Here is a 20,930-nt window from a genome sequence, read left to right as displayed (position 1 = left end):
CGTTTCATATGAATAGCCCAGTTGTTCCAGCCCTATTTATTGACTGTCCATGCTTTCCCCATGGATTTGCAGTTACACCATTGTCATTTGTCAGGTTTGCATGGATCTCTTTCATCGATCTATTCCTTACATTGATCTGTTGTCTGTTACTATAATAACCACTCCACGCTATGTTTAATGGCTACAGTGTGGTATGAAGTCTTGATAATTGGTATAGGACATGTTCTCTTACCTTAGTATTCTGCAAGAATGTTGGATATTCTTGGACTTTTACTTAAAAGTACAAATTTTAGAAGCATCTTGTCAGATTCCTTGAAAAATTTTGATTACAATTGCACTGAATTTATAGATGAGTTTGGGGAGAATTATATTGTTTTGTTTTTGTGCCTTATGACAGATGAATGTGAAGTTGCTCTATTTAAGTCTTTAATGTCTTTGAAGACAGTCTTGCAATTTTCTGCTTATGGATCTTGTACATCTTTTGTTAGATTTATTTGTTTTTTGTTGCTGATCTGTAGTAAAGTAGCCACTTGGCTAAACTTTCATTATTTCTAACAATGTCTCTAGATTGTTTTGAGTTTTCTTGGTGGACCATCATATCATTTGCCAGTGTCTGTTTTGTTCCTTTCCACTCTAAAATTTTTAGCTGTTTTTCTTTCTTAGGGAACTGCATTGGCCAGAGCCTCGAGTACAGTGCTGAGAAAAAACATTGATAATGGGCATTCTTGTTCTTTGCTTTAAAGGGAGTACCATCAGGAATTACTGATTTTAGTGGGCTTAGTTAAATAAAAGGAGGTGGGAAACATGCCTTCAGTTGGGAAGTGAATCCCCTTTTCAGAGATTTCAGAAACAAATTTTGAAGTTTTGGTTTCACAAATGATTTTTATTAACTTCACTTTAATTTTTTTAAATTGCAGGTTTGCTGTTGCTGAGTCTGATTGTAATTTAGCAGTTGCCTTGAATAGAAGTTACACAAAGGCTTATGCAAGGCGAGGTGCTGCTCGATTTGCTTTGCAAAAATTAGAGGATGCCAAAAAAGGTATTAATATTTTCCAGGTCATCATTATCTAAAAAATTATTTAATAGTTTAATTTAACTGATACTATACAAAGAATACTAGATAATCACAGTTACCTTTAGAGATTTTTGTATATTGAATAAAACTCATTTTTGCAATTTAAAACATACCTTGATATTTTGGGAACAGAGCGCATTATTTGCCACCGATTAGATTTTGGTTCAGATTCTCAGTTGACCATGTATTAGCTGTGTGACCAGGGGAAGATTATGTGTCTTCTCTGATTTTTCAGTTTCTCATCTGTAAAATAGGAATTAAAACATCTTGTTGCTTATTGTAAGGCTAGAGGTAATACATGTAAGAGCTCTTAACACATTTTTGTTTATTTGTAAGTTCTAAGCCTTTTATTATTCCATGAAATTGGTCTGTGTAGTATAAATCACAAAATCTAAATAAAACTGTTGTCTGAAAGATTGTGCTCCTTCCTGGTGTGGTGAAGTATACCTTATGATAGCAAGTATCCTTCCTAGGACTCGTGGAAGAAGGTGATATGTCACAAGGATTCTGTCAAGGTTTGGGGGATGGAGGAAGTCCAGTAAGCATAATGTTAGTATTTCTTAGTTCCTCTTAATTTTGTTAAAGGATAGTTACCTATTTGTCATATGTAGCATATGATTATTGTTTTATAGAGGTTTCTCAATACCATGTATCTTTCGAATATTCTTTATCTTCTCTTTTACTCAGATTATGAAAAAGTGTTAGAACTGGAACCAGATAACTTTGAAGCTACAAATGAGCTAAGGAAAATTAATCAGGTAAATTGTAGTTATTTAAATTAAGTGCGTTATTTGTTACTTTGGTGTTTTTTTTTTTTTTTTTTTTTTGAGGGGAAAGGTAATTAGGTTTATTTATTTATTTTAATGGAGGTACTGGGGATTGAACACAGGACCACATGCGTGTTAAGCACGCACTGTGCCACTGAGCTATACCCTCTCTCCCAATTTATTACCTTTATTTGATAAAGGTTTTTGCATAGACTTTGTACTGTATATTATGTAATATAGATTTTTTTTCTAATTTTAATTCTTTATGCTATAAAGTTTTTTACTAAACACATTTATAAGCTAGAGGTGGTATAGTGATATTAAAAATTCTTAATTATTCATTATCTAAAAAGTTGTCTGAGATCTTTAGTACCACAGTTGCTTTACTTTTTCCCAGATGACAGAATTATTTTTTCTTTAACCCACTGGTTTTTCTTTTTTGGCTTGTGCTGTAATTTTTGTACCAAATTTTTGCTTATTTCTTTGATTTTGTAGTTTTTTAAACATGCTCTATCTTTATGGTTTATATGGCACAAAAATGCTGATTTGTTTTAACAGTAAAAAAAGTAGATATTAAATGTGAAATTTGCTGTCAAATGATATTGAACAGTTACACATTCCTTTCACTTTGCTGTTGAATCAGAATTATAATTATTTTGCCATCTGTTGAAACTTTGAGGAAAAAGTGACAATTAGGGAAAATCTGCTTTTAAATATTGCCATTACTTATTGCACATAAAATCTGTTGGTAAATATATCAACTTGATAATAATTGTGAACTATATTGTATATTTTTGTGTTTTGTCCTATGTCAAATAATGATGAATATTAAATTTGAGAGCTTTGGTGATGTGGTCTCAATTACTTTATTTTTGAAAATCATTCCTAGAACAGTGTAGAAATTCAGTAAATATTTGTTGAATAAATAAATGAACAACTATCTTTATGAATACTAATTATTTTAATTGGAATAAGATACACATTACTTTTTTTTTGCTTTTTATTTTAATAAGTAGAAAGACTTTGAATTAGAGTAAATAGTATTATTTTAATTATTTGAAATGTGGCAGGAATTCTAATATATTTGAATAATTTATTATTTTAAAGTCAAATATATATGCATTTTGCATTACTTGTTTTATTTTAGCTGACTGCTCTGTCTCCTAGGCTTTAACTTCCAAAGAAAACTCATATCCGAAGGAAGCTGACACAGTGATTAAGACAACTGAGGGAGAGAAAAAACAAATTGAAGAACAACAGAATAAACAACAGGCCATTTCAGAGAAAGATCGGGTAATCCAGAAGGATTCCAGCATATAATATATATGTTTTGCTGAGATTAATTGTAGTTTTTTGTGTTTCAGTTTTTTCTTTCCTAATGTTATATTAAACTTTTTCTTTAGTAGGAACTAAAATTAAATATACTAAAACCTTTGGTGCCTACTAATTAAAACTTTGAGTAATTGATGACTTAATACATAATTTAAAAAATGTATTGACGTTTAAGAAACAATTTTTGAACATTTTGATATATTTACATATAGTTAGTTATAAATTTAACACAGAAATAAATTATAATTTGTTCTTATTTACTTTTCATTAGTTCACACTGGACTATTTCTGATCAATATTTCTTTAGAAGTCTTGGGCTGGAATTTAACATATTTATAGCCTTTCATGGACCCACAGAGGATTCCTAATAAATATTTACGGAATGATTATTGATTGAATTATATCTGACTCTGATTATAAATAAATGCTACAATGAAATCTAGTATACATTCTAATACAGTTTAATTTATCTTATGTTTAGGCATTTTAATGTTACTAAAGAAGGAGTTATATGGTCTGGTACTCTGTTCTTTCACAAAAATTATTTGAGTTATGAAATTCTTTTGTATGGATTCTAATATAACTAAAGAGTGTAATATTTGGGCCTATATTTATTAAAATGTTTTTTTAAATTTAAGCTTTGTCCAATCTTTAATTAGTAAAACGGTTAATGCTGCAAAGTAATATAGTAGTATACTTTTTTTTTTGAGTACTGAAAGGAGAACATCATTATAAGAAACAACCCAAACTAACAGATTCTAAAACATGTATCATGAATTTTTTTTTTTGGTTGGAGGTATGGGGATGGAACCCAGGACCTCATGCATGCTTAGCATGTGCTTTACCACTGATCTATTTCCCTTCCCTTGTATCATGGATTTTTAACAATTAAAACATACTTTAATTACTGATACAATATTGATGAGTGTATTTGCAGTGTTTCTTCAGCTTTGAATTCAACTAATGTTTTTGCATATTTTAAAATTCTTATCCATACTTCTTTCCAAAATGATAGGGGAATGCATTTTTCAAAGAGGGGAAATATGAAAGAGCAATTGAATGCTATACTCGAGGGATGGCAGCAGATGGTGCTTATGCCCTTCTTCCAGCTAACAGAGCAATGGCGTATCTGAAGATTCAGAAGTAAGTATTGGTTACTTTCAATTCTTTTCAGAATGAAAATGAAATTTACCATAAATTGGCATTGTAGCTAAAGGGTGAGTTTGAATTTAATTCATTTCTCTTTGTTTACTTATTTATTTTTATTTTTTTAAATGGTGGTACTGGGATTGAACCAAGGACCTTCTGCATGTTAAGCATGTGCTCTACCATGGACCTTTACCCACCTCCTAATTCATTTATTCTTAAGCATTAAAGTTAGAGAGAGATTGTGTGTGTGTGTGTGTTATGTGTCGTACATATTCAGTAGATGTTAACTATTGTTAATATTTTTCCACTTTTAACGGCCTGGCATTACACAGTTTAACACCTCTTTAATTGCTTTATGTTATTCTGAATTAGTGATTTGAAAATTATTTTTAACCCCAGAACCCTTTGGGCAGAATCTTATGTGGAAGTGTATACCTATATAACAAAAGGGAGTTACTGTCATTAAAACTGCTGTTTGATTACGTATACAGCTACAGCTTGGTCCTGTGATACTAACCACATATTTCTGGATGGACTCAAGGGCTCCAAGCTGGATAATCAGCAGGATAATATCTGATGACAGAAACTGTCTCTTACATTTCTTTTTATCTATTGTTATATAATTATTTACACACTAGTAACAGAATTAAAAAATCCTATAACTATTACAGGTAGGGATTCTAAACTTTTTTGGTGCCAGAGACTGCTTTGGCTGCGTGGTGTACCTTTCTCAAGATAGTATGTTTAAATGCATAATTACACATTTAGGATTACAGAGGATACCAGCTATACTGAAATACAGTTTTAGAAATATTAAAATTTGTGGTATACTGGTATATTTACTTTTAAAAATTCACTCTGCAAAATGAGAAATTACATTTAAAAAACAGGCAAGTTAGACATTTTTTTAAAGAAATATTATTGTGAAAGTTTGAATAAAGCCACTAGAATTTGGGATGTTCTTTGACAAATCTTTCATATACTAATCAGTCAGTAAGTGTGGATAGAGAATGCCCAGAAAGCAGCACAGATGATTATGTTACCAGTGTGATAATATATGGCTTCACTCTGACATCTGAGTGGCTGCTAGGTGCAGAGGTGCCTGGTAGTTGACCAGCTGTGACATAGGAGTGTCTATAAACAGGGATGCTGTGATCACATGCAGATAAAATGCGGGTTAAATTACTACTGTATATCTGAAATAGTTGTGATATCTCAAAGATACCTGTAACAAATGTAATGTGATATGAAAATATCTGTAATTTTTATTGCTAACAAAGTCGTAGGTACTATGGTTTGTTACCTGCAGTTATAATTGAAAGGAAAGCTACATTTCATTGAAAGTTAATGAAAATAAGGATACAATATTTCTCCCATTCAAGTTTTCAGATCTCTCAAAGGATCTCAGGCTCAGAACCCCTGTCATAGAAGTAAATTTTGGTTTATATTTAACCTCATTGAAGCTAGCAGAAACAGTAAAGATGAATTATTTTGATTAGCCAGGGTAAAATCATTGCATATCTTGCTAACTTATGAAAATTTTGCATTTTGCTATTTAAGAATTGTATATGATTTAAAATTGTAAGGCCTAGATTTTTAGGTTTGACTAATGCCAAGAATAATTATATCCACATTTATGAGAGCGCTAATTTATTGTTAGTCTTATTGCTTTATTTGATAATGCCATAAATGTATTATAACAAGTTAACAGTATATTTTAAATTTAAAGAACTATATGACTCTTTTTTGTATCTTTTTCTACTGTGTCTTTTTGATTCACAGTTAATATCAGAAGTTTACTACGTGGTGACTGCTGTTAGATATTGTAGACTAGATGAGGAACAAGGGAAGGTGCAACTTTTCAAACAGGAGTTTAAATTGAACCAAGATCTAAAGGGGTTGTATGAGTTAGTAAGGTGAAAAAACAAGTCGAGTGTCCCAGTGCAGGTTCAAAGGCACGGGAGTGGGAACTTTCATGGTGCCTCCTGGGAAGGGCAGGTGGTCCATATGATGGCAGATATAAGGCTGGAGAGTCAGGCAGGCCCCTGACTTTGTGCTCTGCAGAGGAGCTTGACTTTATCCTGAGAAGTGTGGGAGCCATGCAGTATCTTGATGGGAGAATGGTATAATCAGACAAGCAAAAAATAAATTTTTTGTGTCATGGACATGCACACACACAAACGTAATCTTTCCCTCTCACTGAAAAATGAAGTAAATTCTTTTCATTATGAAACTTTTCAAACTTTTATGAAAGTAACATAATAAACTCTATGTACCAGATCATCTAGTTTTCACAAGCCATATACCTTTTTTGGTCATATTTGTTTCAGCTTTTGTTTCCCTTGAATTACTGTAAAGCATATCATGAGTATTATGGTATCTCATTCCTAAAGGATATTTCATCCATAACCACAATACCATTATTTGCCAAATAAATTCACAATAATTCATTAATGTCATTGTAATATATATGAGGATCTCACTTTTTTTCCTGTTCTTTGTTTTTTTAGATATTCTTAGCTTTTTGTTTTCGTAAAGCAATACCCAGTTAGGCTGAATTGATCATTAGTTGCATGGCTGAGTAGAATGTATGAGAAGTATCAGAAGATACGCTCTCACATATATAGTGAATTCTGGGTTTTGTGTGTGTTGTTTTCCTTAAGTGATGTATACTATGGGTAAGTATCAATGAAGTTTGGTTGGAAAGTTAATGCCAGAGGTAAGTGTTAGTGTAGTGCCTGTACGCAGTGAGAGGTAAAGGACAGGCACGCTGTCAGCAGTGGTGTGCTTTTGTCCGCGCTACTCATGTCTCATCATCATTGACTCCGTCCTACCAGCAGACTCATTCCTGACTTTCCTTTAATCTGATACCTTCTCCCTCCTTACCAGATGACTCCAAGATTTGATGAGAATGAAAAATTAAAAAAATAGATCTTTTACCCTCAAACACAGATTTGGGAGTTGGTAATTGAAATTTTATGCATGTTTTTAAATTTAGAACCTCAGTTTATATGAAGTTCTGTAAGCTGTGTTTTTCTACTTGGGAATGTTGTCATGTTTCATAGGTATGAAGAGGCTGAAAAAGACTGCACACAAGCTATTTTATTAGATGGCTCATATTCTAAAGCTTTTGCCAGAAGAGGAACTGCAAGAACATTTTTGGGAAAGTTAAATGAGGCCAAACAAGGTACGACTATTTTTGTAACAAGCGGCACTCCCTTATCCTGTTGAGACTCCCAAGTCATAGAAGCAGAGATTTGCATAGCCTTCCCACAGTTCAAGGATACAGAACTTAGAGATGTATGTTTTCTTTCACAGTTTAGGTTATGAATGAGTTTGCAGATCTGAAGGAATGCAACTTCCAAAGTGGGCCTGATTATCTTTTAATAGTATATAGTATAATCTGGCCAATTGCCAATCAAAATTATTGAAAAATTTGAATTATAGGTGAGAAAGGAAAAAGCAAGAAAAAGGCAAGAATGAAAAGAAAAGGAGGAGAATCAGCAACAAGGAGATGGAGGCTAGTGTAAGATCTGTAGTGATGCCCCCCCCCCTTTTTCTTACTGGTTATCGTTATTTTTTCATGATCTTTTAAGTATTTATTTTATTAGTCATTTTGAAGAACCAGATTATTTCTCTTGTGTTTTTTCTTTTTATTTATTTCTACCTTTATTTCCTTCCTTCAACTGTCTTTTGGTTTAATTTGCCTATTTTCTAACTTCTTGACTTTAATACTTACATAATTGATTTTCAGCCTTTGTTTTTTGATGTGTTCTTTTAAATCTGACAGTTTAAATCTGGCTTCAGCTGTAGACCATGCATTTTTTTTTTTATTATGGTAGAATAGTCATAACATAAAATTTACTCTTTCAACTCATGTTTAAGTGTACAGTTCAGTGGCCTTGAGTACATTCACACTGTTGTGAACCGTCACCACTATACATCTCCAGAACTTTTTCATCATTCTGTTCTGAACACTCCCCATTTGACAGTAACACTCTATTCCCCCTTCCCTCCAGCCCCTGGTAACCAGCATTCTTCCTTTTGTCTCTGAATCTGCCTGTTTGGGGTGCCTTCATATAAGAAGAATTACACAGTAGTTGTCCTTTTGTGTCTGGCTTATTTCATTTAGCATAATGTCTCTAAGGGTCATCCATGTTGTAGCATATATCAGAATTTGATTCCTTTTTAAGGTTGAATAATATTTCTTTAAATGGAATTCTCTTAGATTCTATCTTACATTTGTTGAATTGCGCTGTCGTTTGTTAACAGTGTGAGTTTTGGTAAGTTAGATGACCTCTAGGCCTCAGTTGTATCATCTGTGAAGTGGAGTTGTAGTGAGGGTTACATGGGAATTCATATAAAGCAACTAAAATAGCACTCGGTAAATGTTAGTTCTTGTTACTGTTCACCCGTTCCCTAGCATCCTGAGTAAAACTTCTTGAGATGAATATGGGGTTACTAACTAAATATAACATGTCTTGAACTCCAAAAAGTATTTTCACTAGTATATTTCTTAATTCATTTTAGATTTTGAAACTGTTTTACTTCTGGAACCTGGAAATAAGCAAGCAGTAACTGAACTTTCCAAAATTAAAAAGGTAATGTATTCTTTCCACCAAAATATGGTCTTGCTTTCTGAAACATAAACACATTTATTTGTTGCATAGTTAACTTGAGAATATTTTGATAATCATGATTACCAATTTATTTTCAAGGAATTAATTGAGAAAGGACACTGGGATGATGTCTTTCTTGATTCTACTCAAAGGCAAAACGTGATAAAACCCACTGATAATCCATCTCATCTTGGGTCAACTGTAAGTAAAGCCCTTTTTCTTTAATTTTTTTCCTTGTTGTTTTAATATCAGTATTAAGAGTTGGAAACAAACTGGAGCGAGGGATAAATTAGGAGTTTGGAATGAACAGATACATGCTACTTTATATAAAATAGATGAACAACAAGGGCCTGCTGTATAGCACAGGAAACTGTATTCATCATCTTGTAATAAGCAATAACAGAAAAGAATCTGAAAATTTATGTGTGTTTATATATACATAGGTATATATATGTATAACTGAATTGCTTTGTTGTACACCTGAAATTAACACTGTAAATCAACCAATAAAAAAATTAAAAAAAGAGTTGGAAACAAACTGTTGAATTGATAAACTCTTAAAAGAAATGTTGAAATTTCTTCCTAGGGCCATTTTTAGAATCTTTAAAAAATATTTCTTAGGAATACTGACGTAATAAAATTGGGGAAAATTGAGCTGTTCAGAGTTCTGGGATTACTTTTTAAAGTGACTTAATTTAACACTATAAATATTTCTATATATTTTCTGATTTTAAAGGAATTTGAAATAGTTTTGCATTTTGTAGTAATCAAATATTTTTTATTTCTGTTACTATTTTTATTTGAGATATCCTGTGTTGGGTTAGGTTGATCTAAAATTAGCACTTTTGCAAAAATCTGGTACAGGCATTCCTTGTTTTATTGTGCTTCGCAGGTACTGCGTTTTTTATAGATCAAAGATTTGTGGCAACTCTGTGTTGAGAAAGTCTGTTGGCACCATTTTTCCAATAGCATTTGCTTACTTAGTGTCTTTGTGTCACATTTTGCTAATTCTCACAATATTTCAAACTTCTTCATTAATATCATTCGTTATAGTGATCTGTAGTCAGTGATCTTTGTTAGTATTGCAGAAAAGATTATAACTTGCTAAAGGTTCAGAAGATGGTTAGCCTTTTTTTGCAATAAAGTATTTTTTAATTAAGGTATGTATTTTTTTTAAGAATGCTATTGCACACTTAATAGAAAACAGTATAGTGTAAACATAACTTTTTTTAAAACATAACTTTTATATTTACTGGGAAACCAAAAAATTTATGACTTGCTTTATTGCGATATTCACTTTATTGTGGTGGTCTGTAACCGAACCTGCAGTATCTGTGAGGTATGCCTGTACAGGCAAAACTGTCCTTAAAAGAGTATACACTGCACGCTGGTTTTGGTATGCATACTGTTTGTCATTAAGTCCGGCAAAGTCAGCTTTTTCCAGTAGTATTGGAACAGAAAGAGTAGCTGGTAAAATTCAGCAGTTTTATGCTGGAACCTTAAAATTGAATTATTTAAGGCAAATAAATATATAATGTGACTCAGTAGTAGTTTCTAACATTTACATAGTACTATATATAGAAATTATGAAAAATAAAATATATACAGAAAAGTACACAAGACAAATTAAGATTTAAAGAATAATTATGAAGTGAACACGCATGAAACCACCAACCCAGTCAGAAAAATTGAAAAGTATCAGCCTCCAGAATATCTCCCTGAGTGCCCCTCCCTGATCATGATCCTCTCCCTGCCCCCGGAAGTAACTGTTACCCCTGGATGATGCTTTGAGAAAAATAACAATTTTAGAAGGAAATCAGGGCAGGTATTTTTATTCTCTTTTTAGAAAAGAAGGAGGTGAGGGAAAGAAAGTGTTAAAAGTGTTTTGCGAAGTTTGTATTTCAAGTTAGTAGCAGATAGAGGAATTCTTAGTTTAGTACTTGTCTAGGGTTCTTATTCTGACTTTATTCCGGAGCTTTTCTGAGACAGCGCTTGTTTCACGTGCCAGGCATAAATCTAGTTGCTTTCGTACATTATATTCATTCTTTTACATCATATTCATTTTCTGTTACTCTGTTCTTTACAATAAAGGTAATTAAATGTTTAATTCAGTGTGATTTTAAACTTTTATGTCTTTGTAAAACTTTGTAACAAAAGTTAATTCAAAAGTTAAAAAAAAAGCGTTTGTCAGACTTCGCTGTTCATAATTATAAAGACATTGCCATGTCGTAGGTCAGATGTCTGCTTATATAATAACATCCCATGGCCAGTACACCTGAAACAGCTTTTATAAGTCTGTGGGATTCTCATCTCCCTCACTTTAAAAATCAACTTATGTTAATAGCTGTGAAAATGCAGCATAACTTTGAATCTTTTGTGGCTGGATCTCAAAACAAAATAAAACACCTCCATCAGTTAAGAGATCCATTTTGAAACTGATCCAACATAAACAAAATCGCTGTCCTAGTGGGAAGGGGAAAAAATTGCTGTTTATTTTTGTAATAGGTCTCCATTTTAAAAAAGTGGACATTATTTAAAAAAAACAGAAGCTGCAGTTTGGTATGATGCGTTTAAGAGTCGGTTTGAACCCCACTTCATAAACTTTAAAATCTTAGGCAAGTCAGCTAATCCCTGTGTGATTCTTACTTTTTCTACTTAAATTGAGAATAACTTCCAGGTTAGTTGGGATGAAAGGAAATGATGTCCATTAATGCTAAGACAGTTTCAGGTGAAAAAAATGTTAATTTCCTTTTCAGCCACATATACGTGAGACCACCTAGTCACTGACGAAAGTGGCCAGGACATAAAGGGAGGCCCAGGAAGTTGAGAGAAAGTCCTGGGGTTCCTTTATTCAAGTGAGAGGCTAGGCCTATATCCCATGTTCAAGGACTGGCAGCCCAGGGGGATCTTCTCTAGAAAGAGTACAGGAGAGCAGTAATGGAGATCGGCTGGGGCCTGGGTTTCCCAGATAGGGTGGTAGTACCTGGAAGTTTTTCCTGATCTCTTAGTCTCTGCTAAAATATTTTATTTTGTATTATTTATTTTCATTTTCCTGTTTTCCCGTATCAAAATTTCGCCTTTTTACTTGATCCTTCTCCTTCTCTTTCTCCCTTTCTGTTTATTCTGTGTTTATTTTTACTGAAGTATAGTTGATTTACAGTGTTAATTTCTGTTGTACAGCAGAGTGGTTCATTTATACACATATATATTCCTTTTCATATTCTTTTTGTTTATTATTTCTCTTTTCTTTTTCTTGAAATGGTCATAATAGAGAGCTAAATAAAATGTTATGCTTCAAAATCTTAATTTAAAGGAAGAGATGAATTGATCCTTTCATATTTTCTTACATCTTTCTGTAGTGGTATCTTTTGTGTTTTACTCCTGTTACCAGTGTGCAGTCATTCCCCATCCCTCCCAGCCACTATCAGTAGCATTGAGCAGCTCTCAGTACCCTCTGGTCTACCCTTAACAGAGGTCATCTGTTAGGAAGTTCATTACTTAGGATCATGTTTACACATCTGTTGTCAAAGAAAGGATTTGGTTTTAAATGGGACTGCATTGATATAATTCAGTAATTATAGTTTTTTTTATATTCTATAACACTATTTTTTTTTTTAACACTAACACATGTCTGTTCTTGGTCAATGTCTTGATAGAAAACTATTACTGGTAATATTTCTCAGCAAAGCGAAAGTTAGCTTAACATGGTTATCCTTTAAGATAGAACTGCTAACAAGATTCTGTTAACAAATTTTTAATAGCTTTTTTATTTGCATTCATCCAGTAACACTTAGTTGTCACCATTAGGTCTTATCTTAGCTATGCTAATAGAATATGTGGTTTTAACATTGAGTTTAGTATATAGGTCAAAATTTTTAATATTTACAACTTTTTGATATAAAATTTAGCTGTATAGTTGGAATGAACACTTAAGAGTATACTGAAGGAAGTTTCTTATTAAAAATAAAAGAGTATGTATGACATGTAAACTTAGGAAGAAATTGAAAATGTTTGACACCTGTAATGATTTGAAATAAATAGTGAATGCTATTTTATTAAATTAAAAACCATTATTATGGTCAACTAGTTACCAACTTTGTGAATATTATTTGGCGAATCTTTAATCCCGGGCTGGTTTTATCCAGCTGCTAGATATGTGGAGGATACACTTAGGTTTTAATGTTAGTCTCTTTCATACAGAATGCTGGTTATTGTCTGGCCTTGTTCTGCTTGCCTTCAGTTAGCCCACGATACTGCTGTCAGTTTGGTCATGTTTTCTCTTGGCTTTATTGCCTCTAGGATAAACTCCAAACGCCTTGACATGGCACACAAGTCCCTTTGTAAGCTGTCAGCAGTCTTTCAGGCCTTGTCTCCATTACTCTTCCCTTTGCACCCGCCCCACTGGACTTTACATCTTTCCTCTGGCGGTGCTGTACCCTTCCACACTGCCACTCCTGTGACCTCTTCAGTGAAGCTCCCCTGCTGTCATTTTTTTATCTTGTTTCCTCTGTGTTCTTTAAGCATTTTGTGCCTTCATCTTTTATAGTGTATCCCATTGCCTTGTAATTATTTATCTATGCATCTTCTTTCCCCCATTTAGACCTACTTAGGACAGGTGCCATGAATCTTCTTATTCTTTGTATTCTCAGGCAGTATGACTCCAAATTGAATTTACTTATACTGGGATGTTGGCTGTAAGAACACTGTAACCTTTTAATTTGTGACCTGAAAATTGGAAACATTTGTATGTTGATGTAAAGAATTGATTTTAATTGTTTTAGAAACCACTCAAGAAGGTTATTATTGAAGAAACTGGTAATTTGATACAGACTATCGATGGGCCGGATAGCACTGCTGCTGCTCCAGAGCGCACTCCTGTTAGTGGAGCAAACGTACTAGCAGCTGCAGGCGCTGCCAGTAAGAAGGGCTCCAGCCAAGAGGACCTCGTGCCCACAAGTGATACTCCAAAAGCAAAAGTATTGAAAATAGAAGAAATCAGTGATACTTCAGCTCTGGAGTAAGTAGAAATCGTCTTTTTCATAATCATCTAGAATGGTAATAATTCCATTAGAAAATTGGTATTACTGATGAGACTTCTAGTTTGTTCTTATCACTGTAATTGAACAATCCAGCTTCACATTCTAGTTTTTTTTCCCTTTCTTTTTACTTAGCCATAAGGGATTTTGCTGAAGGAATGATCACTAATCCTTTACCATAGTTAGGGATTTAGAGATGACAAGAGCAAGTATCTTGAACAAATTGATTTAATGCATTTTCTTTTCCAGAACTCCGGTAAATATGTTTCACTTAGTGAATGAGAATGTTTAGTTTTTTAAAAGGAAGTTACATGAACAGTGTAGAATTTAGGCATTATCATTTTTCTAGCTGTTAATACTAAGATTATTTGTGGGCTTTTAAAATTTTGTTTGGAATTTAAAAAATAGTCATGCATTTCCCTAATGATGAGAATATGAAAGATATGGATTAATTGTTTACTTTGGGGTATTGAAACTTTATTCCTATATTCTTGCATTGCTACTCAACAGTCCCATTAAAAGGGTTTTTTTAGCTTTGAATTTTAGTAGTTCTGTTTAGAGTGATAGTATATAGATTGTAGGAAAACTCTTTTAAATAGGCAATTTTTTTTTTTAAAGGAGGAAGCATTTCTTCCTTCTTGGAACATCTTTCTTGAAACTGGTAATTCAGATAATTCAGAGTGGAAGGCTGTGTTGTGAATAAATGTGAGGTCATAACGCAGTATATAGAAATTGTTTCTCAAAAGGTGGCCAGGCTGTTAGCCCAACTGATGAGAATAGTCATTACATAGCTAGCCTGTGAAAATTTGTGAAAGGGCAGTCTGTCTTGCCAAAAATACACATATATTATCAGCTGAAAGAATTTACTACTTGCAGAGTATAAATAGACTATATAGTATTAATAAAGTCAGAAATTAAAAAAGTCTCTATTGATGTTTCCTTATATAAACTTTGACTATTTGTGGTTCTTTTTTGATTATTTGATGCCTCTAAAATATTTCAGACCTCAAGTCAATTTGAAAAAGGATGTATGTCAGTCTTACAGTGAGAAGATTTCTGTAGAAGTAGACAAAACACCTGCTCAGTTTATCAGGACTGTTATTCCTCCAGTTCCTGCAAACTCATTTCAGCTTGAATCTGATTTCAGACAACTGAAAAATTCTCCAGATATGCTATATCAGTATTTGAAGGTAAGAGGGAGGAAGCTAGTAGTTCTATTGTAAGTAAAAAATCAAAGAACTTCTTTTGTCACTATATAATTCTAGTGTCGTATTTGTTTTTTGTATAAAATGATTGTAGACAATGCCCTTCTCTTATCCCTTGCCTGATACATATATCTCTTTGATCAGACCACTTTAAATATTTGCAATATGGGACCCTTTGGAAATAGGTTCTGTGTTAAGTTATTAGAAAACAGAATTTAATCTAATTTCAAATATTATGACCTAAACTTAATTATTCATCCCTTCAGGATGAGGAAAGAAGCTAAAATACACTGAGTGCCTTCTGTGTGCAAAGCAATGCTTGCAATATTTAGTCAGTCATTCTTCTGAAAATGAGCTTTTATTTGCTCAAGAAAAAGAATCAAATCATATGAAATTTACCAAATAATGGATTTTTTAGCATTGTCTATTTCAAGTGTACTTACAGTAACAATCTCTTATAATTATGCAGTATATAATGTTTCCAAATATATTATATCATTCTATTTTTAAACTCTCTAATTCTTTTTATTGCTCCTTAAGGGCTCTTTCACGTTGTCTGTTTCTCTTGGGTGGTATACATCTCTCCATGAGACTTTCCTCTGACTTGAACAGAGCAATTATCTTATGGTGCCTCTAACTTCCATTCTTCAATCAGAGTTACATTTCAGTGTGACTCCATTATTATTATTTAAGTACTAGTGCATAGTAGTTATTCTTTACAATAGTCACCTAAGAATTATTATATAAATAATTTGTGATTTTGGAATAGTGCCATAGTTTAATTTTCTAACTCTCTCTATTTTTCCCAAGCAAATTGAGCCATCCTTGTATCCCAAGTTGTTTCAGAAAAATCTAGATCCACATGTATTCAACCAAATCATTAAAATTCTGCATGACTTTTACATTGAGTAAGTAAGTTTAGTTATACTTCATATTGTAATGCTCAGCTATTTCTAGTGATTTGGGAGATCTATTCTTTTTGCTGTCATATTAATACCTCTTATATAGAAAAATTGGCTCTCTAGTAAAGTTTACTGTTGCTGAAGTTGTAAAGAAATGACAATTACAAACAATAAAAGGTGAAATGATCAGGAGGAAAAGGACTTAGAAGTTTTTTTTAGAGAAAGAGTATGGAAGTGAAAAGTATCATAGAAGGTTAATAACATCTGTTTGCCATTCCTCACATTTAAGAATGATTTAATTTTTTCAGTGGACTTACAAAACCCTTCATTTGAGCCCTTAAAATATAGACAGTGTATAGGGGAAAGTGATAAATGAAGACCTTACATAGAAACCTTATTTTAGTAAATAATTAAATGAGCTACTTTTAATTGATCACTTGTTTTTATTTGGATTATTTCAGGAAGGAAAAGCCATCACTAATTTTTGAAATCTTACAAAAACTTTCTGAACTAAAAAGGTTTGATATGGCAGTGATGTTTATGTCAGAACCTGAGAAAAAAAGTAAGTTTTGTGAAGAAAGTTTTTTTATATCTTTTTATTCTTGTGTGTTCCTTTATTTATTCAACAAATGATAGCAAATATTTATTGAATGTTAATTATGTACAAGGTACACACAGTTAAGTTTAAATAATTATAATTAAGCTAATTAAATTGAATTATAATTAAATTAAGTAAAGTTAAACAGTTTTATCCTGACAGTAGCATTGTGAGGTATAGGTATCATTGCCATTTTCCTTTACAAAGGAGGAAACTCAGGCACACAGAGCTAAGGAACCTGACCAAGGTTACATAGGTAGGAAGTCAGACCCAGAATTTAAACTGAGGCAGTCTAGGCTTATGATCTGGGCTCTTCTACTTGAAAGTGCGGTCATGGTGTAACGGTTGAGTTCCTGGAATGGTGGACATATACAGAGTCCCTGCCACAGGCGCATGTAACTGGGCGTGGGTGCATGGAAGGTGTCCTCCATTCTTTAAGAGCTGATTTCCTTGAGTTTGTTTGATTTAAGCTGAATTCTCAAAAAAGTGCAGGAGTTAGATGAAGAGGGTATGTGCAGAGGCAAGAGAGCAAATTGAGCTCAGAAAATTAAAAGGAGTGCCATGTGGCTGGATTGTAGAGTTAGGGGGTAAAGAAAGGCAGGTGATGAGCCTGAAGAATTAGATCCTTTACTTAATTCTACATCACAATCTTTGGCATAAAATGTCAATTTTGGGGAACCCTAATTTAAGTAAAATCAAACTTTGGAGAAACTTCCATTATAGTTGATCTTTGAACAATGTGGGGGTTAGGGGTGCCAACCCTTCGCACAGTCGAAAGTCCATGTACAATTTTACAGTCAGTCCTCGTACACGAGGTTCCGCATCCACGGATTCAGCCAACCATGGATCATGTAGCAGCTTTTACTATTGAAAAATACCTGCTGTAAGTGAGTCTGTGGGGTTCAAACCCGTGTTATACAAAGGTCAGCTGTACTCAGAGTTTTAGGCTATACTCTAGTTTTAGGAAGAAAAGAAAAATCATTAGAATGCAGGCATACCAGTTTTTTAGTTTTAAAAATAGCAACAGCTCAGTATATGATTTTCAGATACCTTCTGGACTAAGTATACTTTGGGCTCCTGTTTCTTCTGTTTTTAGTGGTGACACTGAGTCTGAATCATTAAGAAAAACACTCTTTGTTATACTTAGGGAAGTGGATCTGTAATTTAGAGAGATTCTTAATAGGATTAAACCAGAAGAAGTTTCTGCTTTGTCTTTAATCAGAAACAGTCCCTGAAATTCCCTGAAAATACTACTTTCTTTTTTGTTTGTTTGTTTTTGTTTTGGTTTTTTTTTTCCTAGGCAGAGGAGGTAATTAGATTTATTTTATTTTTTTTTAATAGAGGTACTGGGGATTGAACCCAGGACCTTGCACATGCTAAGCATGTACTCTACCACTGAGCTATACCCTCCCCCTGTCTTTCTTACTACTCTTCTGATCTCATCTTCTATTACTTTTTTCAGTTATTCTGCCCCATCGCACTGACTTTGTGTGTTTTTTTAATATAAAAAACTGCTAATCTCATTGTAGCCTCAGGGGTCTTGCGTTTGACTGTTCCCTTAGCCTGGAATATCCTCCCACATGTCCTCCCCCTGCCTCTTCCTCTTTCCACCTAATAGTGTCCACTCAGAGACACCTTTCCTCCCCTGGCCTAGTCAGAGTAACTGCCCACCTCCCCTCCCTTTTCTCCCTCTGTCTTCTTACCCTGCAGTAGTTTTCTTCCTAATATGTAACTCGTTGACAATATTTTATGTATTTGTTTATTATTTCTCTCTCCCTGATAGAATGAAAGCTCCCTAACAGCAGGAACTTTGCCTTGTTCTTTAGGCCTCAGGGCGTAGAACAGTGCTTAGTAATAATAACCTCTTAGTGTAAGTGCACTGATTGAATGGACTTCCTGCCACTGTGCTGTGATAATTTCAGGTTACTCAAAGAGTGTGAGTTGGTCCTGCCCACTGGCCTGCCAACAGTTCTGTCTTGGTTGGGTCACCACTGTCTGCTAAGTTAAACATGGGAAGCAAGAATGGTTCCTGGCATGTAACTACGTATTCAGTAAATAGGAGCTGCTGTTGTCTTTTATTATTGCCATTATTGTTAACAACTGGTAGCTAATTTTAATGTTGAGGAACAGATGAACTGTAACAGTGTTTTCCAAAGTGTTGAATGTAGACCATTCAGTAGTATGAAAGATAAAGATTTTAAATGACTCACGGGCAAATCTTTTTTTAACTTTTGATAATTACGTATTTTATTACATATTATAAAAATGTGTACCTCACCTATCAAACATGATTTTGTGGATATTGCTAACTTTCAATTTATAGTAGTGATGTAAAATTTTCTTTTAAAATAAAATAATTTAGGGGAGGAGAGTATAGCTAAATGGTAGAGTGCATGCTTAGCATGCACAAGGTCCTGGGTTCAATCCCTGGTACCTCCACTAAGAATAATAACTAAGTAAACCTAATTACCTCCCCCCACCAAATATAAATAAATAAAATAAAATGATTTAAGTTTGGAAAACAGTTCATTGAAATATTACATAAATAAAACTACACTTGTTACATAGGACAAAAATCTTAAAGGTAGTGCACAATGAATCATGTTTAATCTGCAAAGTTAATGTTCTTGTGGATGTAGGGGACATTTTCTTACTGCTAAAGCAAAATATTCTGGTAAGAAACATCATTGGATTGTTGTATAACTTTCTGTTCTCAGGTTGGCTTTTTAAATATCTAAATTAGAATTGGTAAATAATCCTAATGATTGCTTTACAGTGTAAAAAGTATTTAGCACGCTGATTGCGATATCACCCGAGTCTGGGTAACAGTTGTGTTTTCTCAGGGGCACCCAAGCCACAGTGGGGGGTCAACGTGTTAACAGATTTGATTACTCCCTTTAATTTTTGTTTTACTTAGTTTTTAAAAATAGGGGTTAAAATGAATTTTTTTCTTTTTCAGTTGCACATGTGTTATTCAATCATATAGACAAATCAGGATTGAATGATAATTCTGTTGAAGAACTCAAGAAAAGATATGGTGGTTGATTTCCATTTTTACTGAAATTATTGTCTTTGACTTTCATATGTTAAGTTTTTTTTCTATGAAAATAGTGTTGTTTTGCTTTTTAAGAAAATGAAATCATATAGGAAAAGGACTGTCTTTGGATATAAGTTAACTGTAAAGTGAATTGTGATTTAACTAGTGAGAAATATACTTAAGTGAACTATTTATAAGTCCTTTTCTGAAAATAAAAATACAAATTATGAAGTATGCTTGTAAAGATCAGTGTTTTATTCTGTAAGTCATTTTAAATGTTAAGTTTAGATACATTCTTTAATGCCCCATAAGTTACATTATTTTTATATTTTCATGAATTTTTATAACCATATTGATAAGGTTGCTTCATTAGCATACAAATAAAGTTATATTTGTATCACTGCTTTGGTTTCCTGATCTGTAGAATGGGTATACTAATTGTTTCTACCTCATGGGAAGATTGTGAAGATAAAAGGAATGAGACATTTTTGTGTTTGGGACAGGGCCATATATAAGTACATATCAAGTTACTATTGTTATTATTACAATGATGACTTCCTATAATTTGTTGGAATAAAGTACAGTGTTTAGGAAATGTCACGTTGTTACCTTACTGCAAAATAACACAGTGGTAAATAGAGTAATTTTGTATCAAACGACCTGAGTATATATATATCTGCTGTACTTTAACTTGCTTGTGCCTCTGGACACATTGCTCAACTTCTGTAAACTTCAACTTCCTCTTACTTAAAATTAGAATTATATTAAATACCCACCTCAAAGGGTCTTGGAAAGGTTAAGTGTGCTAATTCATGTAAGCATTTAATACAGTGCCTGTTACATGGTTCTTGGTTATTTTATTAATAATAATAGTGATATAATTAACATAAAGTCACAGAAGCAGAACTTTTCCAAGTGATTTCTTTCTAGAAATCTAGTTCTTCACTGGTAATAGTATCTAACTTGATAGCAACATTTAAATCATAACTTTTTTTGCACTCTTGATAGAAGCACCATACCTGCCATGTATTATTAGCTTCCTCCCTGTCCTTTTTTAATTTGCACTGAGTTCAGTAAATTGATAAGAGTATACCCAAGTTCTCACCATTTCATAATTTGTGTTAATGCATTTAAGAAAGATTTTACTCCCAGCCAGCAGATCTATTATCTGTGTTAACAGAAGGCATTTCTGAACACAGTACCAAAGCTC

At 33.1% G+C, this 20,930-nt stretch overlaps 1 protein-coding gene across 1 annotated transcript in view; it reads left to right on the top strand.

The window, feature by feature from the left end:
• The window catches only part of RPAP3 (RNA polymerase II associated protein 3), a 29,207-nt gene extending 9,090 nt beyond the window's left edge, over nucleotides 1-20,117 (top strand). The window contains exons 6-17 of the mRNA XM_010997474.3: nucleotides 918-1,039; nucleotides 1,763-1,833; nucleotides 3,010-3,135; nucleotides 4,190-4,317; nucleotides 7,389-7,510; nucleotides 8,854-8,924; nucleotides 9,042-9,143; nucleotides 13,724-13,959; nucleotides 14,982-15,168; nucleotides 15,994-16,091; nucleotides 16,547-16,647; nucleotides 19,643-20,117. Of these exons, the coding sequence (XP_010995776.2) occupies nucleotides 918-1,039; nucleotides 1,763-1,833; nucleotides 3,010-3,135; nucleotides 4,190-4,317; nucleotides 7,389-7,510; nucleotides 8,854-8,924; nucleotides 9,042-9,143; nucleotides 13,724-13,959; nucleotides 14,982-15,168; nucleotides 15,994-16,091; nucleotides 16,547-16,647; nucleotides 19,643-19,728 (1,450 nt within the window). The 3' untranslated portion in view covers nucleotides 19,729-20,117. The remainder of the gene's footprint in view (nucleotides 1-917; nucleotides 1,040-1,762; nucleotides 1,834-3,009; nucleotides 3,136-4,189; nucleotides 4,318-7,388; nucleotides 7,511-8,853; nucleotides 8,925-9,041; nucleotides 9,144-13,723; nucleotides 13,960-14,981; nucleotides 15,169-15,993; nucleotides 16,092-16,546; nucleotides 16,648-19,642) is intronic.
• Nucleotides 20,118-20,930: the final 813 nt, after the last annotated feature.

The sequence above is a fragment of the Camelus dromedarius genome, chromosome 11, assembly GCF_036321535.1.
Source record: "Camelus dromedarius isolate mCamDro1 chromosome 11, mCamDro1.pat, whole genome shotgun sequence".
In the NCBI taxonomy this organism is placed as follows: domain Eukaryota; kingdom Metazoa; phylum Chordata; class Mammalia; order Artiodactyla; family Camelidae; genus Camelus; species Camelus dromedarius.
The sequence above is the reverse complement of the archived record's forward strand: the minus strand, read 5'-3'. Positions and strand labels throughout refer to the sequence as shown.